The sequence below is a fragment of the Neophocaena asiaeorientalis genome, unplaced genomic scaffold (assembly GCF_003031525.2).
Source record: "Neophocaena asiaeorientalis asiaeorientalis breed wild unplaced genomic scaffold, Neophocaena_asiaeorientalis_V1.1 scaffold79, whole genome shotgun sequence".
NCBI lineage: Eukaryota > Metazoa > Chordata > Mammalia > Artiodactyla > Phocoenidae > Neophocaena > Neophocaena asiaeorientalis.
The window spans coordinates 4836147-4863569 of NW_020175402.1; the positions used below are offsets into that span (position 1 = coordinate 4836147).

Here is a 27423-nt window from a genome sequence, read left to right on the forward strand (position 1 = left end):
AAAGAGAAATTCGGTAGTAAACTTTTTTATTCTCTCGTCAGGTCGCAGACCCGGGACACCTGCAGCGGACTCTCCGCTGCCCGGTCCCAGCCAGTTAAGGGTAGAGGCGATGGAGGGCCCGCCCCAAGACCGTCTCTTCCAACCACAAATCCTCTCCTCTTCCATGTCCCTTTTCCCCTCTTTCTGGGCTTCATGCTGAACCCACTCCCACCCTCCCCTTGCCCCCAGGAAGGTTGTGACGATAACCTCAGTCAATCCAGTTTTCAAGGTGCTGGGGGAGGCAACAGGAGCAAGCCCAAACAGGGACTAGGGTTAGGAGACCACCGAAGACAAGTCATTAAGCCCTATCATCAAAGGGGAGGATAGGGGGCTTTTTATAAAAATGCCCCTGAGGTAGACAGGCAGAAGGCAAGTTCTGAACAAGCCGCGCAGACTGCTGCTCCCAGAGTTCTTTCTGCTTCCGTGGGAGATAGGGCCAGGCAGAGGGCTGCCGCTGTGCAATTATGAGTGATCCTGATTAAGGAAGCCCTTGAACTTGCCACTCACGCTCTGAGGGGCTGTCTGAGGCACAGCTGGAACCCCTCACAAAAGCCATATCTGTGCGAAACTTCATGCTGGTGGGTGGCTGGCGGCGGAGCAGAGACTCCCCCTGGTCCTGGGGTAGGGGCTCATCGTAGATGGTGGAGATGAGCCCTAAGCCAGTTCCACGGGGCCTCTTTGGTTGCACAAATGGCTGGAGCTTCTCTCCATGGTACCTGGATCAAAAAGAGCTCTCAGTGAGAGGGCTGCTATCTCACAGCAGTAAAGGGTTTGAGAAAGAACAGGGTAGAAGCTACTTCATATGTGGTTTGTCCCAAAGACTGAGCATTTAAATCTGGATCTTTGCTCTCCAGCCTCCTTATCCATCCATTGACAGTGCCAGCAACCACAGGCCTCACATACTGCTTTCATTTTAAATGGTACACGAAATTTAGAACAACTGTCATCACTCTGTGACTTACAGTCACTTTCTAATAGCAATCATCAAGTCCAAACTCCTCAGACTTGGGGGAATGACTCCCCCAGGAGATTAATGATCGTGTCAAGCCTGAGGACTTGGTCTTGAAAACGTTAGCGCCAGACATACTTTTTCCTTCTAATTCTGTTTTGAAGTTCATTCCCTAGGCGTCTCTAGCACCCAATCCAAAACCAGAGGGAAGAGGGTACAGCTGAAAGGCTCACTTGGGCTCCCAGGGAAGTCCCTCACCCATACTCACCCCAATCCACGCTTGCATCTGGGGTGCTGGCCGTCACTATCCAGGGCCTCGGGCACCCCTGAGCACCCGCTGCCCAGGCCCTGGCCCTCGGCCCAGCCCTGCCGCTCCATCACCTTCCGCCCAATGCCCTGCAGAGGGAAGGGAGGAGACTCGAGATGGGGCTCCTGTGGGGGCGGGGAAAGGAATGAGGGTAAAGAAGGAACAAAGAGAGGGGTCAGCGGGCTGGCACAGTGCTCACCTTGGTGTGGCGCTCGAAGGTGCCCACCTGGTGTCCAATCACGGAGCCGGCCTCCTGGCCATCACGGAGTCTCTGTTCCAGACGAATTTGGACAGAGTCTCGGGCATCCTTGTCTCCACCATCTGAGGAAGTAGAGCCCAATTTGTGGAAGGGTCTCTCTCAGCAGAAGGGGGGAAAATCAGGTTTCTAGGCCCTCCTCACAAGATTTAAATATTCATTTTTATGGTGTGTTATTACTGTATTATTATTTCTCCCATTAGACTGGGAGCTCACCAAGAATAAGAACCACAGCTGTCTCATCTTACAGATGAGGAAACTGAAGTACAGAAAAGTCATAAAGCCAAAAAATGAGAGAGAGAATTAGGACCCAGTTCTTCCCTTCCCACCCCCCAACCACCCTAGGTCATTTCTGACTCCAGAATCTAAATTCTTAACCAGAGCCCGAACTCCTGACCCTCCCACTCTACTAGGGTCTGCCCATCAGAACCAGAGCTCCCTGAGGGCTGTCACCACATGTCCTTCCTGCACAAAGAAAGGAAAAAGGCTCTGCCCACAACCAGCACTTAATGCACTCAACTAGCGATGTTTTAAGAGAGGAACCTCTTAGCGGGCTACCCCAAGGGAACTGGTGCCCTGTCTCAGCCTCTGCTAATTAGGTCTGGTAAAGTGTCACTGCAAGGCCAGGGCACCATTCCACCTCCCAGTACTGCAACCTCTGGCCCAGTACCTGCATCGTAGTACACACTCATATCCACATCCCAGTCATCGGCTGTCTGTTCATCAAAGTCTGCAGATAGAAAAGCATCAAGCAGAGTGACTCTCAGTTCTGTCAAGAGTTAAATTAAATTAGACTTTCTAGAACTTGGGGCTTTTGATTTTATCTTCAAATCTCTCCTCTGAAGGGGGGTCATTCAGAATTTGTAGGAGGGCATTTTCTCTCCACTCCACTGATCCCTCACCCCTAGAAAGGATGGCTGGTCTCTCATATATGACCAGCGTAAGCCTCTTTAGTTGGGCTCACTGCCAGGGAACCCACCGTGTGGAGCACAGCGCCCTGAGCGAACGCAGCAGGGATCACCCCTGCCCTTGCCCGGGTGCCAGTGTTACCTCCTTCCTCTTCCTGCCAGAATTGGGCGTCAGTGTAGAACACCAGGCCTGAGCCGCCCTTCTCCCACTTGAGCTCGATCTCCTCCTCAAAGAGCTGCTCAGTGGTCCGCTCCTGCCCGGTCACGTCCTCATGCAGCGCTTCGTGCCGCTCCCACTCCTCACCCCGCTCGTCGTCCTGGGAGAAGGTGGGGAGAGGTGACCTGCCTGTCCAGCTTCCTGACCTCAGGCCCACGAGGAGGGCAGCTCAGTGCACAGGAGGTCCCATAGATGGGACCTCGGCTCCTTTCCTCCAAATTTCTCTGAGAAGCAGCACTTTCTGGCCCCTAAGCCAGACCAAAACATCTCTCCATGCCCTGTTTCTCAACATACTTGGCCCCTTCCGCCACAAGCCTGACTCACTCTTATCCCTGTGCTTTTGGCCATGTTGTTCTCCCTGCCCGAATATCTGCCCTCCTCTTCCACCACCACCTCCTCTTCACTTGGTTAAATCCTCCTCATTCCTCAAGTTCTGTAGCTCACATGAGGTCCCCCACCACTCTCACTGGTCTCTGAATTTCTCACTGCTAATCAATACACCCTGTTTATGCCTTTCTACATTATGTCACAAAGAAAGAAGGGACAGGAACTAAACCTATCGTCTACTGTGTCAGGCCCTTCACATACCTTAGCTCCTTTAATCTTCCCAACAACGCTGTGAGGTTAGTACCATTATTCCCATTCTACAGGTGATGAAACCTCGATTTAGAGGAGTAAAGTGATTTGCCTAAGAGAGGGGCAGAGCCAGCTTTCAAACCCATACCATACCACATCCCCTTTCCAGATGCTGGTTCTCTCTCTTCAGGGAGCTTGAAGGCTCTTTGTGGGAAGGAAATGAGTCTTAAAATGTCTTTGGAATCCTGTGCTAGCCCCTGTGTTTACAACTGCTTGACTGGACTTGTGGAATGACAGAATGACTCCTGGCTTGAAATCTTGGGGACTCCTGCCCCAGTTAAACTCCAGGAGGTCTCAGGAATCACTGCTACAGAGCAGGGGCTGGAGAAAAGGCAGGACAGTACCACACACTAAGGATGTGGTCCAGATGTGTTAGCAACTCTGAGCTGGGAATTTTGAAGACACAGGTCAATTACTTCTTACCCAGAGTATGCATTTAAAAAAAAAGTTTCCCAACAAATCACACCTCTCCCGATTGTATGGATGAACAAACAAGTTTGGAGAAAGAGGTAGAAGAAATGTCTATTTCATTGATAAAGTTAGAGTGGAGGCTAGTGTTCAATCCACAGACTCAAGGTCAGAAAATAGAGGCGACTTCTCAACCACATAATGAAAGCACACAGAAGTTAGACAAGCAGCGAAGGGGACTGGGTTCACATCCCAGCTGTGCCTCTGCTTCCTTAGGTGATCTTATCTCTTGGTCAGTGGATTTCATCAATGAAAGGACCCTCCTTACATTTCTTCTGAAGGAATGAAAAGAAGACCCCTTTGAGAATCTTTTGATAAAAGCTCTGGCCCCTCTCCCAAAGAAACATATACCTCCACGTGCAAATGCAGTTTTACATTCAATGTCAGGGAGTTCAAAGTCTTTGGAAGCCTCCTGAGGACCCCAGGTTTAGAACTCTGGTAATACACAATTGAAGAGTGGCACTGTTAACGCCTTGGCCTCTCTAAGCTGCCAGCAAGGACAAGGTGGCTCCCTGTACTCACGTCATCTGAGTGTGACTCTTCTTCCTCTTCCTCTTCTTCCTCTGGCTCTTCACAGGGGTTGGCTGGTACGTCTGCCAAGCAGGTTCCCTGGGGTATCTCCTCACCCTCGGCTGTGTACACAAGCTCTGCCTGCTCCACAGTCTCCGAATCGTCATACTTGAAGGGCACATTGCCGTAGCGCCGGGAGGAACCTGTCTTGGGGAACTGGAGATGCAGCTGGGTGATGATCCGAGGGGGTAGACGGCAGGCCCGGATCAACTCCAAAAAGACCCTCAGGGGAGTCCCCACATTCCCGCTGGGCATCAGCACCGGTGGGTTCAGCTCTGGCAGTCGCCTCAGGTCGGCCAGCGTGAAGGCTTCACTCTCAGCCTTCCGACTCTGCAGTTCCTTCCGGGTCTTGAAGGGAAAGGAGTCCCAACCTTGGGAAGCAGGGAGAAGAACAGCTCTTGAAACCTAGAAGTCTCCAGCAACACTTGAGTCAGAAACTGTTCAAGGTTTAAATCCTTTAGCCTAATGCTGTTTCTCCCTTTCAAACTTTTCCAGAGTCCCTTCCTCTGTTCCCTGACCAGAACCACCTAGTAATCACATGCCATTTCTCATCACCTAGGCTAAGCTCACAAGTTTCTTCCAGATCTGGTTCCTGATGACCTTTTGATTTTCAACTGCCACCAACCCTCACCCCCTGCACACTGTCATACCATGTGTTCCAATCACATCAAACAATTTAACATGCCCTGAGAGTTTCATGGGCTTTCACATATCTGTGTCTTTGCAAATGCCATTTACTTTGAACACCATTCTTTCCCACCAACTCCTGTTTATCTTTCAAGATCCAGATGCAAAACCACATTTCCTAATCCTTCTAGGAAATGGGTTTCTCCCTTCCCTGTCATCTCACAGCAGTTGGTGTTAAAGAGCACAGGCTCTGGAGCAAAATGCCCAGTTAGTATTGTGACTCTGTTACCTTGTAATATAACATAACTTCCGTATTCTTCAGTTTCCTCACTTATAAAATGGGTAACAATAGCTCCTACCTTACAGGATTGTTGTGAAGAGTCAATAAGAAAACGAAAAGACTTCGAACTGTGCCCAGTAAGTGCACAGGAAGTGCTCAGTAAACGTTAACAATTAGAATGGCATCTCTGTGACACTTACCTTTTTACAAATCTGTCTTCCTCTCTGGATTCTGAGCACAGACTGTGTCCAACTGTTCTCTGCACACCAGCTAGAGTCACACTACGTCTAGTAATACAGGCTAGATTTGTTGAATGAATAAATTAGAGGGCCCTGCACTGTGCTTCCCATTTCCCTATCAAAGTGATTTCCCATGAAAATGGGAGCTGTCCAGAGAAAAGAGTTTGTCTCTTCATTTGCATCTTGCCAACAGAGGACTGGGTGGGGAGCAACAAAGACACTATCTGATTTCCTTCTTCCCCTTCTATGTCAGTGCAAAAGGGTATAGACTTAATGAATAGACTTAATAAATTGGAAAGATCATCTGAATAGGCCTCTTTTTTCTTTCCCCCGAGTTTTTCTAACGTGAGAGTTGAGCCTGAAACTTTATCCAGAAATGATATAAACTCCTAAAGAGCCCTAACGAGAGACCTGACTTATCCTCAACAATCCTCAGGGACGGTGCCTCCGTTCCAGTGCCTCTAGTAGTCCCAGTCTATTATCTCTCCTACGCGTACCTGATGCCTCAGTAGGTAGCCGAAGTCTGCGGATGAAACAACGACCAGGTAACCAAGTCCCCTGAGAATCCAGCCACCGGCGGCCCGAGTACATACGGAGAAACCTCTGGGCTTGAGTTGGCCCCCGTACCGAGATGACGCAGCAGCAGGTGCGGGTCTGGGCGGGAGCAGAGTCCTGAGTGGAGACAGTGCGGGCATCGTTGAGTGAAGTCTGGGCGAGACCCTGGCGGATAGGAGTTAGGGTAGAGTCGGGAGCAGCCTGGGGATGGGCCCGCTCAGGCCGATGCCGGTAGTGGAAACAGAGGAAGCCACAGCCGCACTGTTCCCGGAACTGGCTAAAGTAGCTCCGTAGCTGGGCTGAGCGCAACTCCGACGGGATACCGCTCACTATTAAGTAAACTGCCGCCTCCTCCGCCGCACTGGACGCCGCCATCTTGGATGTCACATGATCGGCTGGAACCAACTCTTGCGAGAATATTGCGAGGGGCGTTGAGATGCTGCAATAAATACTGCGTAACCGGTGATTAGTTCGCCGGGATTGAGGACGTGGAACCAAGAGCTGGGAAAGCACGGAAGTCGCTAGGTCCCTTTCCCACAGACAGAAGCCGGTGGTGATGGGTAAAACTGACCTGAGAAGTGGGGTTACGGCTCTGTTTCATAAGACGCTAGTGAGGATCAAATCAGAAGCCTGAGGGAGAGGCAGTGTTTAAGATTTATCTCCCAAACCTAATCGCAATTCTTTATCAGTTTAGGGCCTTTTCAGTCGTAAATCCATTTATGCTACCAAAACATATTGGTGAACTCTCACAAAATCTGTAAGATAATCCAATTGAAAAGTGGGCCGAAGACCCTTCACAGAAGAGAAACACATGCAATTAACAATGAAAGATGCTCAATCTCAATCATCAAGGAAATGTAATGAGACCCACTTCATAGCCACCAGGTTGGCAAAAAAATTTTAATCCTCAAATCCTCTTTTAAACCCTGCGATGTAGAGCAACTGGAGCTCCCCTACGCTGTTGGAAGTGTAAACTGGTACCACCACTTTGGAAAACAATTTGGCATTACCCTGTAAAAGTGAAACTACACATACCTTTTGACCCAGCCATTCCACTTATATATTTTAAAGAAATTCTTAAGTATGTTTATCAGGAGATGTACTGACAATGTTGAACCTCGCTCAATGCCTGTGATCCTGGAAAAGTTAAGAAACCCCTCCCACCCTTTTGTGTTCTGGAACACAACTTACTGCAAAGAGACACCCTTCCTTATATTACTTAGATAAAACTCATGGGTGCCCCCTTGTTTACCTATGGCAAGGCTAGACACAGACTCCAAATTTCAATTCTTTGCCTCATAAACGCTTAGATGAATTGCTTTTCCCCACAGAACAACGAAAACAAAATGCTTGTTAACTAAACTTTGGTTAAGCTTCTCTCCTTCCTCCAGGTCCATGAACTTTGCACTGTGTCCCCCTCCCCCAGCTTGAGCTGTACACAACCCCTCGTTAACAGCCCCTCCTGAGAATAGGCTGGGTTCAGGGTAAAACATTCTCTTATCTATTGTGCCATAAGCCATTCCTGGTCATCCCACTTCCTCTCACCCAGTTCTTTCTAGCCTTATCTACTCCTCCCTGTGAAAGAAAACCTCTTTGCCTAACCCTTGAGACACGTGTAGGTCTATGGTTAGAGCTTCTCTCTTTGCAATAGCTTCCTTCTCCCTATTTCAGTAGTTCCTTTCCTTCCTTGCAATAATCACTTCAAATAAAGTCCCTCCTTCCTAAGTCCAGATTTGTTTGTTATTTGACAGTATGTATGAATATTCATAGCTGCAGTGTTTGTAAGAGCAAAAACTGGCATTCAGTACCAATAATTTCAGGTATATGATACTGAGTGAAAATAAGTCAGAAAACAGAATATTCCACTTGTATAAAGTTCAAAAAATACAAATCAACATTTTTTAAGGATACACATATAAGTATGCTTTAAGATCATAAAGGGCGTTCCCTGGTGGCCTAGTGGTTAGGATTCTGGGCTTTCACTGCCAGGCCGGTTCAATCGGCGATCCCGCAAGCCGCGTGGCGCTGCCAAGAAAAAAAAAAAAAAAAAAAAAAAAAAAAAAAAAAAAAAAAAAAAAAAAAAGGCTTAGAAATTTGATCCTTAGCTAGCAGTGTGACTTGGGGCAAGTTACTTAACTTCTCTGAACCTAAATTTCCTCATCTGTTGGATAGGAATAATAGTCCCTACCCTTAGAGGACTGTGGTGAGAATTTAATGTCATCACGCGTATAAAAGTCTTCAGTAGGGCTTCCCTGGTGGCGCAGTGGTTGAGAGTCCGCCTGCAGATGCAGGGGACACGGGTTCGTGCCCTGGTCCGGGAAGATCCCACATGCCGCGGAGCAGCTGGGCCTGTGAGCCGTGGCCGCTGAGCCTGCGCGTCTGGTAAATGCCTAGCATAGAGTAAACCCTCCTTAGACGTTACCTGTTATTTTCATGAGAATGGGGAGCCACAAATATGAGAGGGCTTTCCCTACTTATTTTATTTTATTTATTTATAAATATTTATTTATTTATTTGGCTGCTCCAGGTCTTAGTTGCGGCACGCAGGGTCTTCAGTTGCAGCATGTGAAATCTTAGTTGTGGCATGTGGGAATCTTAATTCCCCAGCCAGGGATGGAAACTGCAGTGGAAGCGTGGAGTCTTAGCCACTGGGGAAGTCCCTCCCTACTTATTTTAATTTTTCATCTTTGTACGCCTTTCACATAGTAGGTGCTTAGGGAAAGCTGGTTGGTTGTTGGAGGCCTTGCTGCCTTTGGGAGGGATCAAGAAATGATTAACCCCCAATTCAGGGTAGTCATTACCTTTGGGTGATAGATTTAGAAAGATGTCAAAAGTTGATGGCAATAATGATCTGTGGAAAAAGGATGAGGGTTCTTGTACTGCTACTCTTTTTTTTTTTTTTAAACCTGGGCCCGTGGCAGTGAAAGCACTGGGTCCTAACCACTGAATGCCGGGGAATTCTCGGTACTGTTACTCTTTATATATTACATATATTTTATAAATATCTTATTTTACTCAATATTTTTCAAGTTTTTTTAAAACATTAATTTATTTTTGTCTGTGTTGGGTCTTAGTTGCAGCACGCGGGATCTTTCGCTGTGGTGCGCGGGCTTCTCTCTAGTTGTGGCACGAGGGCTCCAGAGTGCATGGGCTCAGTACTAACGGCACGTGGCCTTAGTTGCCTCGTGGCATGTGGGATCTTAGTTCCCTGCCCAGGGATCAAACCCACGTCCCCTGCATTGGAAGGCAGATTCTTAACCACTGAACTACCAGGGAAGTCCCATATTTTACTCAATATTTTTAAAATCTTAAAAGGGAAAATAATATTTCGAAAAGCAATAAAGCAAGTAATTACATTGTGGTGATCACAAATATCCACCTATTCAAGAAATAAAAAATAAAAACAGTTCTAACGAGCATCTGGGTAATTGTGAAAAGGGACAACGTTATGTCTGGATTTTAAAATCTGCCAAGGGATGTTTAGATTGGTACACTATTTTAGAAAACTAGCAAGATCTACTCAAGTTGAGCACGTGTTCTATGACTCGGTAATTCCGATCCTTGTTATATAGCACCAGTTCTGCAAACATCCGTGCACCAAAAATAGGTGTGCGAGAATAATGCTAGCATTATTATTTGATGAACCAAATGTTCCTCAGCAGTATTTTAGTGTAATGGGATACTTTACAACAATGAAAGTGAATGGGTTACTGCTACACAGAGCATAGATTATATCTGGATCTCAGATATAATATCAAGTAAAAGAAGACAAACACAAAAAAGTACATGCTATACAATTCCATTTATATAAAGTTTGAGACAAGCAATCTCATTTATCATGTTGGATATCAGGGGTTAGTGGTACCCTTTGGGCAGGAGAGAGTGGTAATGATGGGGAGGGTTTCTGGAGCGTTGCTAATGCTCTATTTCTTGAGCTGGGTGGCGGTTACAGGGTTGTATTCATGTTGTGATAATTCACCAAGCTATACAGGTCTGATTTGCATACTTTTATGTATATCATACAGAAAAGGTTTAGTTAAAGCTATCTTTTTAAAAATCTGAAAATTGAAAAATAAGTGTTACGTAACAAATGATGTGAACTGGGTTTCCCTGGTGGAGCAGTGGTGGAGAGTCCGCCTGCCAATGCAGGGGACACGGGTTTGTGCCCTGGTCCGGGAAGATCCCACATGCCGCGGAGCGGCTGGGTCCGTGAGCCATGGCCGCTGAGCCTGCGCGTCTGGAGCCTGTGCTCCGCAACGGGAGAGGCCACAACAGTGAGAGGCCCGTGTACCGCAAAAAAAAAAAAAAAAAAAAAAAAAAAAAGGATGTGAAGTGAAATTAAAATGGTGTGCTCTGGAAAAGCTGTTAGATGACCCAAGAAGTTACGCACTTATGACTACACACAGTTGCCATTTGTGGGATGAAATTTCCGAGACTCACAGGATGCTCAGTGTGTAGTAGATTATCAATAAATCATCATTGATGGAATGAATATTCCTGGCACTAACATGGGGATGTGCTGCTGAGTGTGGCTGGGTACTTTCTCCAGGGAAAGTGGGCCACTTCCTTGGGGGAACAAACAGGCCAGATTTCTCATCAAAAACTTAAACTCAAAGGTAACCAAGACTACATTTAAAAAAAATTTTGTGTGTGTGTTGTGTATTTTATTTAGCATTATTATTTTTGGCTGTGTTGGGTCTTGGTTGCTGCACGGGGACTTTCTCTAGTTGTGGTGAGTGGGGGCTCCTCTGTGTTGTGGTGCACCAGCTTTTGATTGTGGTGGCTTCTCTTGTTGCAGAGCATGGGCTCTAGGCACGTGGGCTTCAGTAGTTACAGCACGGAGGCTCTGTAGTTGTGGCACACGGGCTTAGTTGCTCTGCAGTATGTGGGATCTTCCCGGACCAGGGATCGAACACCTGTCCCCTGCATTGGCAGGCGGATTCTTTTTTTTTTTTTTTTTTACATCTTTATTGGAGTATAATTGCTTTACAATGGTGTGTTCGTTTCTGCTTTATAACAAAGTGAATCAGTTATACATATACATATGTTCCCATACCTCTTCCCTCTTGTGTCTCCCTCCCTCCCACCCTCCCCATCCCACCCCTCTAGGTGGTCACAAAGCACCGAGCTGATCTCCCTGTGCTATGTGGCTGCTTCCCACTAGCTATCTACCTTACATTTGGTAGTGTATATATGTCCATGCCTCTCTCTCGCTTTGTCACAGCTTACCCTTCCCCCTCCCCATATCCTCAAGTCCATTCTCTAGTAGGTCTGTGTCTTTATTCGGCAGGCGGATTCTTAACCACTGCACCACCAGGGAAGTCCCAAGACTACATTTCCACTCTCATTCTACCTTACAGTGAGGTGGGGAGAAGGAGTCTAGGTGCTGTTATTTATTCTCCACTTGATCATCTCTGACCGTTAACGACTCAAGATAGCATAGCATTTAAGAGCATAGGCCCTAAATCCAGACCAGCTGAGTTCAAATCCTGACTCCACTACTATTAACTGTGTAACCTTGAGCAAGTTACCTAACTCGGTGCCTCGGTCTCTCCATCTGTGAAATGGAGATAATGATAGTACTTCCAGCATAGAGTTGTAAGACTTAAATAACATAATCCATATAACATGTTTACAGCATAGCTCTCCATAACTGTTAGCTGGTTATTGTTTAGTAGCTATCCAGAATGACCTGCCAGAAATGGATGGTCCCCTTTGTTAACCCTGATTCCCCGAGACCTTAGCCTTGCTGCCTCCACCAGTTTCACTGGGACTGACTCTCTCTGCTGCCTTGTTCTGTGACATGGCCCCTGTTCAACTCTCCAGGATCCTCTCTTGCTCTTAGGTCTCCTGGGACCCAGTTGCCCCAGACCACTGGCAGTTAGCAAAACATCCTTGAACTCTGACACCTCTGTGCCTTTGCACCTATCGTTCCCTCTTGCCTGGCAGCTCCCTATTCAATCTCTTTAGCTCATAGCAGCTACCACTTGGCTGAAGCATTTTTCCCATCTCCAGGCAGATTTAATTACTACCTCTTCTGAGCCCCTGCTGCCTGTTGGATGTCCCTCTATCACAGTTCAGATCACTCCGTGTTACAGTTACTTGTGTGTCTCTCTGCCATATAGGCAGGATGTTCAATGAAGGCAGGGACTGTATCTTATTTATTCTGTGCTCCTCAGCATCTAGCACAGGATCTGGTACAGTGGACATCAAGAAAGATGTTGAAAATGGCATGAATGGATGGATAGATACCTGGGTGTTGGCTTTTTGCTGGCATCATAAATTCTAGGTTACGTGACTGTACCAAGGGCAGGGTGTGTCAGCGCAGGGCACAGCACCCGTCAACAGCCTGACTGCTTAATAAGCAGTCAATGCTATGGCTAATGAAGGTAGAAATAATGATGATAATAAAATGGTACCTGAGGCTGACCCAGAGCCACAGCCACTCTCCTGCTTCCTAGTGCGTCAGCCCTGGCTGGGCCTGAGGACAGGGATCAGGCTGAGAGACAGTCAGTAAACAGTGGCTGAGCTGGCTCCAGACAACCTAATCTTGGCCATGACTCACTCCAGCCTGTGCTGGCCAGAGCCTGGCCTCCACAGTCACACAGGCCTAAGTTCAAATCCCAGCACAGATGGTGATCAGTCCAAACCTTGCATACCCTGTCTAAGCCTGTTTCTTCCTCTACCCTCTCTGGTTGATGTGACACAGTTCCCATCTGATAGTGAAGATACTGATAGTGAAGACAACCTACCACCTTTGGAAACCCTGCAGTCTCATGGAGAAAGCATTATTGCCCTTATTAAATTGTATTATAGGAGGGGCTTCCCTGGTGGCGCAGTGGTTGAGAATCTGCCTGCCAATGCAGGGGACACGGGTTCGAGCCCTGGTCTGGGAAGATCCCACATGCCGCGGAGCAACTGGGCCCGTGAGCCACAACTACTGAGCCTGCCCATCTGGAGCCTGTGCTCTGCAACAAGAGAGGCCGCAACAGTGAGAGGCCCGTGCACCGCGGTGAAGAGTGGCCCCCGCTCACTGAAACTAGAGAAAGCCCTCGCACAGAAACGAAGACCCAACACAGCCAAATAAATAAAATAAATTTATTTTTAAAAATTGTATTATAGGGACTTCCCTGGTGGTCCAGTGGTTAAGACTCCACTCTCCCAATGCAGGGGGGGCCTGGTTTCAATCCCTGGTCAGGAAACTAGATCCCACATGCTGCAACAAAGGGCCTGTATGCGGCAACGAAGATCGTGCGTGCCGCAACTAAGACCAGTGCAGCCAAATAAATAAATAAAAATATTTTTTAAAACTGTATTATAATTTTCTCTTTAGTTTTGCTAAATTTGTCTTTATGTTCCTCTAGAAGGCTTGGGTAGGGCACAGGGAGTGACTCAAAAGATACAGACGAGAAATAGAAGTGTATCTCCCCAGTCGTGTGTAGGGGTAGGGAAGAAATTTGCAAAAGAACAAGGTAGGCTAATAGGGAAGCTATTTGGATGATGGAAACATTAGGTAAATTGAGGGAAAAGGCTGGGGTGGAGAGTGGAGAGGAGCGCTTTCTAATGCCTGCTCAGGGTTAGGGAGGGTGGGTGAGAGGCAGGAAGACTCAGTCTGAAGTTCAGAGAGGAGCAACAGTAAACTAATGGGGGCAGTTGGTGAAAGGACATGAAAGATAGAATGACCCCAAATCCCTGAATCTGCAGGATTTGGCTCCTATGGGGAGATGAGTCATCTGCTCTTGAAAGCGTCGTGTTGACTCATGAGTCTGCAAGGTGAGATGGGCCCAAGGGTTGGGAGGGGCAGGGCAGGGACAGGTGTCAGGGACTGAGGTCTGGGTCTGGGGTTCTGGTGGAAGGTGAAGGGGTAGAGGGGTGCAGGGCTTGTTCCTGGGCTCTAGAGGACATCTCTACTTGGGGATATGATTAGGTCCTGGCTGGGGGGGTGTCGCTGAGCAGGACATGGCCTTTCTGAGAGGAGGGTGGATATTGGGGTCGCCGTGGGAAAAGGGAGTGATTGAGGCCCTAAATGCTGGACAGAGCAGTTTGGCCTGTACTTGCAGCTTCTGGGTAGAACCTGAAGTGTACGGACTCAGGTCCCCCTACGCTGGGGGCCACTTTTTCTTTTACTGTGAAATACGGAAGGTGGAGAGCATGCTCTGGTGTGTCCCCCCCATGGGTGGAGGGATGTAGGTGTGAACGTCTGGCTTGGGGGCACGTCTCCTCTCTGTGAATGTGTTTGCCGTATGTCGCTGAGTGAGTGTATCTGGACTGTGCATTTCTGTGCTGTGTGTGGGCCGATGGAGGGTCTGTTTTGTGGGTCTATGTAAGCGTGTCTGAGTTGTTCAACTTAGTGTGCCTGTGAGAGAGGGTTGTAGGTCTGAGTTGTGTGAGTGTCTTCGTTGTGGGGTCTGAGCTCTGCCATTCTGTCTCATTCTGGGTGTCTGAGTGGTGAGTGGGTGATTGGGTAAGGGACGGGGTGCCCTTGCTGCTGGCACTGGGTGCCCATAATGGGTACATGGCCGGTTCAGTTGTGGTGCCTTTCTTTGTGGCTTTAGGGAAAGGTCTGAGTGATGATGACTCCTAGACTGCTGTCCCTGAGTGAATGACCTCTCACTGAGTAATAATTAACTTGGCCCCGCCGTGAGAAGAATCCAAACTGTGGTGGTGAGGGGGGTGGGGCCTGGCTGGGACAGGCCTCATTGCTGGAGAAAGGAGGAGACCTGAAAGGGGGTCCTATAGGCATGTGTGTTGTTATCATTCCCTCCTGCCCACCCTGCAGGTCAGTGACTTTGACCTGAGTGATGTTCAAAGTATTTAACGAACAGTGAGGCACAGACATTGACTAATCAGAATAGACACAAGCCATGCACTGAATGGAGCAGCCCCGGAAGCCGTGGCTATGCCAAGCGTTGCCCTCTAGCTGCTGGACATGGGGATGGATTCCAGGAGAAGGGCTGGCACAGAGGGGCAGGGGAGCTCCAGGCAGTGGCTATGAGCCAACTGTCATGGAAGTGTGTTTCGGACTTTAACAGCTGGTGTGGTAACTTAGCCTCCGTCTGCTCCGGTTTCCAAGCAGCCTCCAGGCCAGCCCTAATTGCCCTTGCCCCCTGCCATTGGGAGAACTGTGGACTAGACTCCTCTGTCCGCTGAAGGAATGGGGGAAGCAAATGATCCCAAACTGAAGAAATTCCTGTAACCTGTTTCAATTTGGAAATGGGCTGCTGCATTTTCCTTATTGGCTATAATTGGCAGTTCTCACTGAGGTGAGAGGGAGGCTGGGGCAGGAGCTGAGGGAGGGGTCAGCAGGGGATTTGAAGACAGGGAGAGACACTCCCTACCCCCTAAGATAAAGGCAAGGACATGAGAGGGTCCTGAACTGACACTGCCCCCTGAACTCGGACCCACGTGAAATAAATCTCACCCCCAGAAATGAAATCATCATCCCACTCTGAAAAATTAAAATTCCAGTTTCCTGAGGTCTGGCTTCTGTGCCACTTATAGTTCCTTCCTCTTGGGCTCCCACTGACAGGGGCAGGGTGGCTCGGGAGGTGAACGGGTCCCTTCCACATGTACAAATTACAGTGTCAGGCTCCAAGTGTATCACACCTTTTATTACAAAACCCAATAACTTAAGTCAGTTCTGTACAAAGTCAATAGGACTCCTGGCCCAATGAGCAGTCGAAACTTCCAACCCCGTCCCAGGAAGGGATAGGAGTCTTGGCCCAGAGGCTGTGGGACCACCAAGGGCTGGCCAGACAGCTGGAGCACTGTGTCCAAACTGAGGAAGGCCAAGATGGGGTTGGGCTGAGTGAGGGCCCCATAGCCCACCTGGCTGGGCCGGGACCAGCTGCTCATGGGAAGCCTCTGGGAACACTGGGTCACCCAGGGAACGACCAGGCCTAATCAGTGCTGCCAGCCTCCACCCAGTCTCTGCTTGAGCTGGAGCAGGTCACCTCAGCAAAAGCATGTCTTCGAGGAGGCCAGCGATGTCAACGTCTCCAATAACAGGGTGAAAGAACAGGTCTCCAAGCAGGCTGGGTGGAACAGACTTGAGAGTGGAGGCCGTGAGGAGGACACGAGCCAGGCGGCTTTGGCCTGCTGGGCACCAGGGCTCCAGGACCTCCCACAGGGCCTGGCGCGCCTCCTGCTGCAGGTGCCCGATGTGGGAGGAGGCGTGGAGGCCTGGCACGTCTGCGGGCAGAGAAGGCACAGATGGCTGGTGAGTAGCCTACTCTGACACCACAGGGCAAGACTGGCCCAAGACCGGAGGCCACCGGCTTGGTCTTTGAGGCCCCATTACTACCTCCTTCATTTATTTATTTATCACTTCATTTTTCCATCCTTTATGGAGAGGCAGTATAGAGCAATGGTTAAGACACAGGCTGCCTGGGTTTGAATCCCACACTGTCACTTATTAACTGTGTGACCTTGGACAAAGTTACTCAATCTCTGTGCCTCGGTTTCCTTATTGGTAAAATTGGGATAAATAATAGTACCTATCTCCTAGGCTTGTTATGAGGTTTAAATGAGCTAGTATATGTAAAAGTCTTAGAACTGGACCTAACATATGGTAAGTTAATATGAGTATTCACTATGATTATAATGAATTATAATAATGCATTCTACGAGGGCCTTTGGTGAGGAATTCTCATCTAGATGCTCTCCAGATTACAAAGAACACTTCCTCTATCCATTGCTCTCCCAGCTGAAGTTTATGGGGACTCCTCCCTCTCCTCCCCTACACTCCTTCATCTTTATTCCTCTTCTCTATGTGGTCTTTCTGAACCCACAGAGTTTCACCTTCAGAACTTCCCCATGCAGTCCGCTCATGAAGGCGTGACTGAGGCACAGCTGTGTCTGCCCACCCTCCCCTTCCCCACTTCCACCTTCCCTGAGGGTCAGGGCAATTTCTTAGGCAGAGTGGCAAGGACTAGATACTGATATGAATAGACCTGAGTCCGCATTCTTGCTCTGCCCCTACCTGGCTGTGTGGCTTTCACCAAGTCAATTAGCCTCTCTGAGCCTCTTTTGTGAGATGACTACTTGGTGATAATCAGGACCCAGAGTGATCACAGATGTCAAGCCCTTAGAAGGCGCTGTCCCTGGCTGGGCCCTGCCCCCCACTCCAGCTTGGCCCATCCAGGAATGTCTGGGAGCTCACCAGGGTTGAAGAGGATGGTCCCTTTCAGGTAGGCATATTCTTTGGGGCCCAGCTCCAGACTCCAGAAGGACTCCAGGCAGCACTGAAGCCACTGCACTGCAGCCAGTGAGGGCTGGGGCCGATCCAACACCTGGCCATTGCCTGCACCGCTGGTGGGCTCCTCCAGCAGGATCTTCTTGAGTATGCTGGGAACTGGGAGCTCAGCCACCTCGAAGGTCACAGTGTCTTGGGCCAACCCAAGCAGGAAGAGGGGGCCCCAGCAGCACTGCAGCAGCTGTCGCCGATCCTGGGGGGGCAGCTGGCAGAAGGACGGCAGGTTCCTGAGGAAAGCCAACGTCTTGGCCAGAACATCCAAGGCCTCCCGGCAGGTGCGATGGGGAGTACACAGCCGGACGGGCCGGTGCTGCCTGCACAGGCAGTGGCCACGGGCTGGGGGCACAGAGGGCCAGTCCCTGACGCTGGGGCTCAGAAGTGCATACAGAATGGTTGGGCGGCCTGCAGCACCCTGGCATGGGCAGGTCCCTGGCTGGCTGGAGCTCATGGTTGAGGATCTGTTCCTCCTTCCTCCAGGCTCTCCCGCCCCCTGCTTTGTGCTGTGGGTGCTATTTATATCCGCAAATGGGGGAGGGAGGGGGGAACCGCCCAACAACCTTGACTCCAGAAGTCATGTTCATTGAAAAAAAAAAAAGAAACTCACACTGACCCTGGCAGGACCGGTGGGGAAGTGGCGGGGGAGGGAGGCCTGGAAGCTCCACGTGGCCCTGATATCACTTCAGTCAATGAAGCAGCGGGTGCAGGGCACAGGGTCACCTGCCTGCTGGCCCTGCTGCCCCTTATCAGATGATTCAAGTGGATAAACAGGGTCATTAACCCAGGCTGTACCAGGGCACCAAGGCCTCAGGTGCACGATCAGCAGGTGGCCATGGCAGGTGGCCCTATTTGTGCCTGCAGGACTCTCGCTCAGCCAGGAAGCCAGCCCCAGAGCTGGACAAGCCTTGAATACAAGGCCCAGCCTGGAAGCGCCTTATCTCTCACTTGTTTGCCTAACCTTGGGGCCCTACTCCTGTTGTTGGTGAGGAATAGGCTTCGGGGAAGGGTGCCAGGATCCTGGGGGGCTGGGAGGACTTTGCCCACTGTGCAGTCTAGGAGGCTGCCTTCCTCTTCCTCCAGTTCTGGGGGGCCCTGCACGAATAAGGTCCTTAAGAGCTCTTTCTCCCCAGCCTGGATTCCTGGAGCTCCTGAGGGGCCATATCTGCTGAGAAGCCCTTGCAGAATGACAATGAAATACTGCTGTTTACTGAGCACCTACTATGTGCCAGGCACTTCCCACTCTAATATTCAGAGCTTCCTTATGAGGCACGATTCTTACTTTTTGAGACTCAAAAGGTAAAGTGACTTGCCCAAGTTCACACCACTAAGAAGAGACAGAGCCCACACCAGTCTGACTCCAAAGTCCTTGCTTTTTCCCCTGGACCCACTGCCCCAGTTGTGCAGCCAGAGCTGTTGACTACCTGGGCCCCTGCCTTGCTGCTGCTTCCTGGTCTGCTGATGTTGCCCACTTATGATCTGGGCAGAAACGTTGCTCTGCCACCAGCCATATGGCTCCCCTGTCCCAGGCATCTGTCTCAGATGCTGGGGCATGGGTTGTGAGAGCTGGTGGGAAGGTCCTTGGCTGCGTTATGTCTGTAGACCTTGGCAAGCCCAGCCTGGCAACCCTTCTGCTAACACACTATTGGGCAGCCATCACCATCCCTGGCATCTGCTCCTGGCTCTATCACTTTTCAGTTATGTGACTGTGGGCTGAACCCCAAATCTCTGTGGGCCTCAGAAGCTTCATCCGGGACAACGCCTGCTTGCAGCGATGCTGTGAGGACAAAGTGAGATCCTACGTGTTGAATTCCAAGCTGTTTCTGGCATACAGTAGGAGGACTTTGCTCTCCCTTCCCTCTGACTAAGGAAGTAAGGCAAACAGGCCCCAGCAGACAGGCACGCATCTTTCATGCAATTACAATTGCATAATAATCTTCATTCTTACGTTTATAAAGTTCCTTTAATGCCCTTTTATCTTACTGGGTCTTCACAACATCCCATGGAAGGAGAGTTTACAGTCAGACTGTCTGGGTCCAAATTCTTCTTCATCACTTAACTGAGAGACCTTGGGCAAGTCTCTTTATATTTCTGTGCTTCAGTTTTCTCATCTTTAAAAGGGTAGTAAGAAAGCCCACGCATGAGCTGATACAATTTTGTAGGGCCTTCATTAAGAATAGAAAATCAGGTGTGAAAGTGAACATTTAATAAATGATAAAACAAATCAGTACAAAGTACAAACATCACAAACCCAGGAGAATAACAAAGTACTTTTACTGATCAATTGCCTGACAATATTTGCCTACATATTTTAGCTGCACACTCTTTGCTCGCCTCTTCACATGTTAATGATATTTATTTTGAAACTGATGCAAACACTGAAAGGTTGCAGGTACAGTACAGGGAACTTTTTTTTTACCTTGAACGCTTTGGAAGTAAATTGCCAACCCGAGCCCCATCACCCCCAAATACTTTAGTGTGTAAAGCCTACAAACAAGGACATTTTCCTACATAACCACAACATAATCATCAACATCAGGAAATTAACATTGAATAAAACCAGGAAGTTAACATCTAATCTCATTGAACATCAGGAAATTAATATCTAATCTCTAGTTTTCGCCTTTAATGCTCCAGTGAAATCATTATAGTAAAAGGGCTCAGTCCAGAATCACACATTGCATTTCTTCGCCATGTCACTCTAGCCCCTACTGGTCAGGAAAACTATCCTTAGTCTGTCCTTGCCTTTCACAACCTTGAAACTTTTGAAGAGTTGTTATTTTGTCTCATGGCTTTCAATTGGAGTTTGTCTGTGGCTTTCTTGTGATTAGACTGTCCCTGGAAGTGATGTTGTGTTCTTGATACACCCTGATATATCAGGGAGGACACATTTCCATTTGTCCCAGGGTTCACTTGGTCACTTGATTAAGGGGATTTCTGTCAGACTCTTCTGTATACCAGTTACTCTTTCCCCCTTTTAAATGAATCAGTATTTCTTTCTTTTTTTAATATATATGTATTTATTTACTTATTTGGCTGCACTGGGTCTTAGTTGTGGTACGCGGGATCTTTGTTGCCGCTCATGCGGGATCTTCCTTGCGGCATGCAGGATCTTTAGTTGCAGCATGTGAGATCTAGTTCCCTGACCAGGGATCGAACCTGGGCCCCCTGCATTGGGAGCGAGGAGTCTTAGCCACTGGACCACCAGGGAAGTCCCTGAATCAGTATTTCTTGAGGAGGTACTTTGAAACTATGTAAACATTCCTCCTCATACATTGAATGTACTTGTGTGTGTTTGTATTTAACTATGAATTCATGGTCTCCTATTTTATTCAGTGGCTTGTAGTCGTTACTATCGTTATTTATTTTGATGCTCAGATTGTCACAGACTTGGCCGATGGGATCCCCTTCAAGCTGGGGTCTATGTCCTTTTGACATACCCCCATTACTCTTTGAACATCCTTTGTTTCCTAGTATATGAAGATATCACTTTTCCAGCCCCTGGAATCAACTAGTACTACGTGTAGCTCTGATTTAATCTTTTAGTAGAGAATAGTATTTAAAAACCATGATCGGGGGGCTTCCCCATGGGGGGCTTCCCTGGTGGCGCAGTGGTTGAGAGTCTGCCTGCCGACGCAGGGGACACGGGTTCGTGCCCCGTTCCGGGAAGATCCCACATGCCGCGGAGCGGCTGGGCCCGTGAGCCTTGGCCGCTGAGCCTGCGCGTCTGGAGCCTGTGCTCCGCAACGGGAGAGGCCACAACAGTGAGAGGCCTGCGTACCGCAAAAAACCCCCCAAAAAACAAAAAAAACCCCACCATGATCTGGGTACCAGAATCATATTTAGAAACGACCATCTATTAATCGCTATTAGGGTGCCACTGCTTCCCAGCCCTCCCAGAGTTAGGGAATGTACACACACACACACACATTTATACCTATGTTTATTTACACATACTGAAAAACATGAGTTCATACTATTACCTGTAATATTAATCCACTATAATGGGATTCATTCTAGTTTTCGCCCTTTCTATATTATACCTCTCTTCTCTGACACTGAGAAATCTGGTTTTCATTATTTTTAACTTATTTACTCATTGGATCAAGCCTCCATTTGTAACCAATCTGCCGTCTCCGCCACAACCCTCTCTGCTGTAAGATGCCTTCCTCTCCCCACTTGGGCTCTGATTCCTCGGGTCAGGTTGCCCCCTCCCACTCATGGACTTCTTCACCCTGCTGGGCCTGTCCCTCTATGCCAGGTCGCTGCTCTTTGAGGACACCCTCCCGCCCCTGCTGAGGCCACCGTGGTGCCCTCTTTCACTGGTGTGTGCTTTTACCTTGTTCCTTTCTACCCAATAGTTTTAGGATGGACATTTTCAGGAAGACAAAGGAAGAGAAGGAGGTAGAGCTGTCAATGATTTTTAAAAATAAATTTCTACAGTGAGAATAGAGAGATGATTCTGTCTTTCCTCTTGCAATGTTAATTTTTTTTAAGTTTTATTCTTGATAGTAAGGAGATGTAAAACATGCCCTTTCACACATAGATGTATTGGGTTGGCCAAAAAGTTCATCTGGGTTTTTCCGTAACATCTTACAGAAAAACCCAAATGAACTTTTTGGCCAACCCAGTATTTGCTACCTGTAGTACTGCTTGTATGTTTGTAATCAGAATTTTTATAGATTCTACATTGTGTAATGCCTATGGGAAAAGAAAAACATGCATGGAACATTTATAATTGCATATGCTGCCTATTCCTTATAGGAGGGAACTTCCTTTTAGAGTTGGTGTCAATATGAAATGACAACTTAGTGATAATGATCGAAAGAATTTTGCACAGATTTGCTTCTTGCTCCATATAAATCCTTGTTTCTCCTCCACCACCCGCATACTTCCAGGTGCCTTGGGAGTAATTTATATTGGGAAGAAGGATAGAGTGGGAAAAAACAGTGATCTTGACCAGTTGTAGTTTAAATTTTTATTTTTTGCAAATTAAAAAGAAAAAAATATGCATGTATTTGACCCTAAGAAGACATTGCTGGGACCTAAGAAGGCATTGCTGCCTTGGAAGGGCCCATGCAAATGCAAGGTCCTGGAATTTGAGCTTCATTAGTTTTACAGCAAACCTGCTTCTAATAATGCGTTTCTTAGGTGCTGTGAGAACATAAAGTGCCTGGCACAGCAAGTGCTCTGTAAAAGAGGACAATTGTTATTGTTGATGCTTTCACCCTTGTTTCCTAGAGGAAGAGGTTGAGGAAGAAGTTGAGGAAGAGGAGACCCAGAGGAGGGAGGAGAACCCTCACTGGGGGTCATGGAAAAGCTGGGCTGGAAGTTGGGATTCCGGGTTTTAAGTCTTGCATTTTTTTGCACTGTGAGGAACTGTGTTTTCTGAGCCCTGTGTGTGGCCTGAAGGCCAGAGTCAGCCCTGGAGGCCCTGGAGGGTAAGGAAAGGCCTCAGCTGGGATCTCCACAGCCTGGAGCCTGACTGGGGCCATTCACTCAGAGGGGTAGGAGGCCTCTTGGGGGAAGATGGTCCATCAGCTGCCCTCTATCTGAAGGGAGAGACACAGGAGTGTCTCCCTTAGGAGTCCCCAGTCTCAAGAGGAAGACACAGCTCTAGGAACCCCAGACCTAATTGGGGTGGCACAGGCCAGGCCCCAGAGACCCTAGTCTGATAGAGGAGATAAGCCTGGCTCTTGGGGGTCTTCAGTGTGATGGGGAGACACAGGCCAGCCCTGAGGAGGCCCCATTCTGAGGAGGGAGAGAGACAGCCCTGCTCCCAGTAGCTCTAACAGGGGAGCGTCGGTGGGGGGCGGGAACCCTACAGTGGAGCCATGGGGCTGAGTAGCTTGAATTTGGAAGGCTTTCTGGAGGAAAAGGTCATGACAACACTCTCTCATCTGTACAGCACTCTATGGTTTACAAAGTGCTTTCCCAGTAATTATTTAATCGTCATGTGACAACGGGACGAAGGTGTTACTATTCAAACAGGGACAACAACCATCATCATTCTAAACAGTGACACTTACTGAGCACCTACTGCCCAGTGTCAGGCATTGGGCTGGGCATCATCTGTAAATTAAAGGGTGCCCCGCAAGGCAATGTGGGTGAAAGTGCTTTGCAAGCCTATGACCACGGTGCACATGTATGCTCTTGCTCTGTACAGAGGCCTGACTACTTGAGGATGCAGCTGGGAAACCCTGGGCAGCAGAGGGCCTGGGTTAAGGACTGGAACTGGGAGGCAGGGTCAGGACCAGATGCCTTTTCATACTCTGAACACGTCATGCAACTTTGTGCCTCCAAGCTGTTCCCTGTGCCTGGGATGTCTTTCTGTTACCCTTTCTGTTTGGTAAGTTCCTGGTCACCCTTTATGGTCTAGCACAGGCTTCACAGCTTTTCCCTCTCCACCTCTTTGGCAGAACAATTTGCTCACTCCCTGAGTTCCCAGGTCATCGGGTTCACCCCCCCAATAGAGAACTTAGCACATGGTGGTGTAATCACGCACTTACCTGCTGTTGATGGTGTTCAAATATAGATGGGGTCAGACTAGGGGAGGCTGACTTATCACCAAGAGGCCTTCCTGGGCAACGTTGATTATTTCAGTGAATTTACCGGGGCTCAAGATCAGGCCTAGGTCTCTCAGCGGGGAGTCACATCAAACAAGCACCTGGGTCTGATTTATAAAATCAGAATGCCAGTTCAGGGAGGCGGAACTCTGAGATAAGAAGTGGGTAAGTGTGTGGGCGCTGGACTCAGGCTGCGTGGGTTTGAATCCTGGCTCTACCCTTTCAGCTGTGTGGCCTTGGGCACATGACTTCATTTCTCTGGCCCTGTTTTCTCCTCCCCTAGATGGGGATAACAACATAGGAGCATTATGTTAAGTCAAATAATGTTTATAAAGTGTTTGGTACGGTACTGGGCACTTAAACTTTACCAACAAATTTTACCAATTTGTAAAATAAATTTTACCAATATTTATTGAAAAGTTATATAATGAGAGTCAACAGTAACAGGCACAGACCATTTATTCATTCCCCAAATATTTATTGAGGTTCTACATTTGAGGCTCTGAGCTGAATGCTCGGATGAATCAGACAGTTTCTATCTTTCTTGAAGTTTATATTCCAGGGAAAGGGGATGGATATAGAACCAAAATTTCTTTCTTTCTTTTTAAAAATATTTATTTATTTATTTTGGCTGTGCTGGGTCTTAGTTGCGGCACGTGAACTCTTAGTTGTGGCATGCATGTAGGATCTAGCTCCCTAAGCAGGGATCGAACCCGGGCCCCCTGCATTGGGAGCACGGAGTCTTAGCCGTTGGACCACCAGGGAAGTCCCTAGAACCAAAATTTCTTAACTGTATATTTCAATTGTGGTAAGTAATTACACAGGATGAGCACAAGGTACTTTGAAAGCAAAAATCATGGAGATGGAGACTTAATCTGTATATCAAGGTCAGTAAAGACCTCACAGAGGAAGTGGCATTTGGGTTGAGACTTGATGGGTGAAAAGGAGTTGCTGGTAAAGGCCTAGGAACTAGGACAGGGCATTTGAGGAAGTAAAAGCGGCCAGTGAGGAGGGAGCCTGGTGTGTGAAGGGGAGTGTGTGGGACAAGATGAGACTGGACAGGTGGGCAGGGCCCTGATGTTGCTGCTCCTCGGAGGCCATGGTTGGGAGCTTGGAATCTATCCTGAATGCAATGGCAATAGGGCTAATTTTTTTTTTTTTTTTTTTTGCGGTATGCGGGCCTCTCACTGTTGTGGCCCCTCCCGTTGCGGAGCACAGGCTCCGGACGTGCAGGCTCAGCGGCCGTGGCTCACGGGCCCAGCTGCTCCGCGGCATGTGGGATCTTCCCGGACCGGGGCACAAACCCATGTCCCCTGCATCGGCAGGCGGACTCTCAACCACTGCACCACCAGGGAAGCCCTAATAGGGCTAATTTTAAGCAAGGGAATAACAAAACCTGGCTTATCCTTAAGAGCAATTGCTCTGGCTGCTGGGTGGAGGATGGATTACAAAGTGACAAGAAAGGAGGTAAGGAGACCAGAGAGGAAGCTGTCGGAGTCGATTTCAAGCAGGAGATGACGCTGTTTTAGACTGGAGTAGTCCCAGCATCTTGCTTCACACAGCAAGGTGAGGAGACAGAATCAAGATATATTTTGGAAGGAGAGCTAACAGGACTTACTAATGGATTAGATGAGGTCAGATTTTGGCTCGTCCAAATGCATAGATGAGCGGAGGTTTGGGCTTTTGCAAATTGGTGCTTGAAGGGGCCATTTAGCTCAATGGGGAAGAATTTGGGAGGAATTTGTGTGTGTGTGTGGGAGTATCAGTGTTGGCCATGTTGGTTTTTAAAAAAAAAAAATTCTTGAATATAATAGAATATCTATTAAGAGTTCAAATTTCAGATTGTCTCATAAAGTTATAAATTTTTTATTGTGTTAAAATATACGTAACATTACACTTATCACTTTAACCATTTTTAGGTCTATAGTTCAGTGGCATTAAGTACATTTACATTGTTGTGCAACCGTCACCACCATCCATCACCAGCCATGTGAGTTCTGAGATATCTGTTAATCGACCCAAGTAGGGCTCTCCAGGAGCTCAGGAGAGGTCTGGGCCAGAGGCATCATGCAGTCACCTACAATGCTGCGGGCAATTAAGCCTGCGTGCCGCAACTACTGAGCACACATGCCACAACTAGAGAGAAGCCTGCGCACCACAAAGAAGAGCCTGCGCGCCACAATGAAAGATCCTGCATGCCTCAACAAAGATCCCGTGTACTAAGGGATCTTAGCACTAAGACCCAATGCAGCCAGCCAAATTAAAAAAAAAAAGAAAAGAGATCACCTACAAAGAAAGTATAGATAGAGGAAAAGAGGAGGGGATAAAGGACAAAGCCCCCAACAGTTATAAATCTGAGTAAGTCAGGACACTGAGAAAGAGTGTTCGTGAGGTGGGAAGAAAACCAGGTAAGTGTGGTGACATGGAAGCTCTATGAGTGTGCTAGGGCTGCCATAACAGACTATTACAGACTGAGTGATAAACAACAGAAATTTATTTTCTTACAGTTCTCAGGGCTGGAAGTCCAAGATCAAGGTGTTGGCAGGTTTGCTTTCTCCTGAGGCTTTTCTCTTTGGCTTGCTGATAGCTGCCTCATATGGTCTTTCCTCTGCTTGCTTATGAGTCCCTGGGGTCTCTTCCTCTTCTCGTAAGGACACTAGTTATATTGGATTAGGGCCCCACCCTTACAAACTCCCTTAACCTTCATTACCTCTTTAAGTGGCCCTATCTCCAAAAGCAGTCACACTGGGAGTTAAGGTTTCAACATAGGAATTTGGGGGAAATACAGTTCCGTCCATAACAGAAGCCTAAGGAAAAAGAAAATTATTTCCAGAAGGAAGAAGGGGTCAACTGTGTCAAATGCAGGTAAGTCAGGGGTCAACTGTGTCAAATGCAGGTAAGTCAAGTAAAGCAATAGTGGTCCACTGGCTTTGGCAATAAGTAGGTCATTGTAACCTTGGTCAGAGTATTAAAAAAAAGACTAATTAGAGTAAATAAAGAAGAGATGGAAGGTGAGGAAGTGGAGAAACAAGCAATCTTTTCAAATTTTGCTGCGAAAGAGAACTGAAAATTGGGGTGGTAGGAGGAGAAGGTGGGTTCATAGAATAGTAAAAAAAGAAGTGACGGGCTTCACTGGTGGCACAGCAGTTAAGAATCTGCCTGCCAATGCAGGGGACACGGGTTTGAGCCCTGGTCCAGGAAGATTCCACATGCCGCAAAGCAATTAAGCCCGTGCACCACAACTACTGAGCCTGTGCGCCACAACTAATGAGGCCCACGCGCCACAACTACTGAAGCCTGTGCATCTAGAGCCCATGCTCTGTAACAATAGAAGCCACTGCAATGAGAAGCACACACACCTCAACGAAGAGTAGCCCCCACTCACCACAACTAGAGAAAGCCCACGCACAGCAATGAAGACCCAACGCAGCCAAAAGTAAATACATAAATAAATTTATTTTAAAAAAAAGTGACATTGAATTGCGTTTATAAGTTGAAAGGGATGATCCAGAAGAAAGAAGATTGTGATGCAGGAGATTTAGAAAAGGATAATAAAAG

The 27423-nt window shown here is 48.1% G+C and overlaps 2 protein-coding genes across 2 annotated transcripts; both read right to left on the minus strand.

Moving 5' to 3' along the window:
* Window positions 1–9: 9 nt before the first annotated feature.
* GPATCH3 (G-patch domain containing 3) lies at window positions 10–6442 on the minus strand. Its single transcript, XM_024766948.1, has 7 exons — window positions 5994–6442; window positions 4303–4721; window positions 2602–2776; window positions 2222–2281; window positions 1495–1616; window positions 1257–1384; window positions 10–755 (listed from the first exon to the last, which is right to left on the minus strand). Exons 1-7 carry the CDS (start codon window positions 6424–6426, stop codon window positions 518–520), a joined length of 1575 nt encoding a protein of 524 aa, XP_024622716.1. The 5' UTR covers window positions 6427–6442; the 3' UTR covers window positions 10–517.
* Window positions 6443–15641: 9199 nt separating this feature from the next.
* NR0B2 (nuclear receptor subfamily 0 group B member 2) lies at window positions 15642–17753 on the minus strand. Its single transcript, XM_024766895.1, has 2 exons — window positions 17213–17753; window positions 15642–16242 (listed from the first exon to the last, which is right to left on the minus strand). The coding sequence occupies exons 1-2, from the start codon at window positions 17751–17753 to the stop codon at window positions 16001–16003; spliced, it is 783 nt and encodes a 260-aa protein (XP_024622663.1). The 3' UTR covers window positions 15642–16000.
* Between the last annotated feature and the right edge of the window lie 9670 nt (window positions 17754–27423).

Bases quoted from the DNA above. Each gene is read 5' to 3' on its own strand.
- NR0B2 (XM_024766895.1), bottom strand. From the start codon at position 17,753: ATGAGCTCCAGCCAGCCAGGGACCTGCCCATGCCAGGGTGCTGCAGGC. The intron at 16,243-17,212 runs GTGAGCTCCCAG...CTCTGCCCGCAG, and splicing joins GACCATCCTCTTCAACCCTG to ACGTGCCAGGCCTCCACGCC.
- GPATCH3 (XM_024766948.1), bottom strand. From the start codon at position 6,426: ATGGCGGCGTCCAGTGCGGCGGAGGAGGCGGCAGTTTACTTAATAGTG. The intron at 1,617-2,221 runs GTACTGGGCCAG...CTACTTCCTCAG, and splicing joins GAGTGTGTACTACGATGCAG to ATGGTGGAGACAAGGATGCC. The intron at 756-1,256 runs GTGAGTATGGGT...TTTTTGATCCAG, and splicing joins AGATGCAAGCGTGGATTGGG to GTACCATGGAGAGAAGCTCC.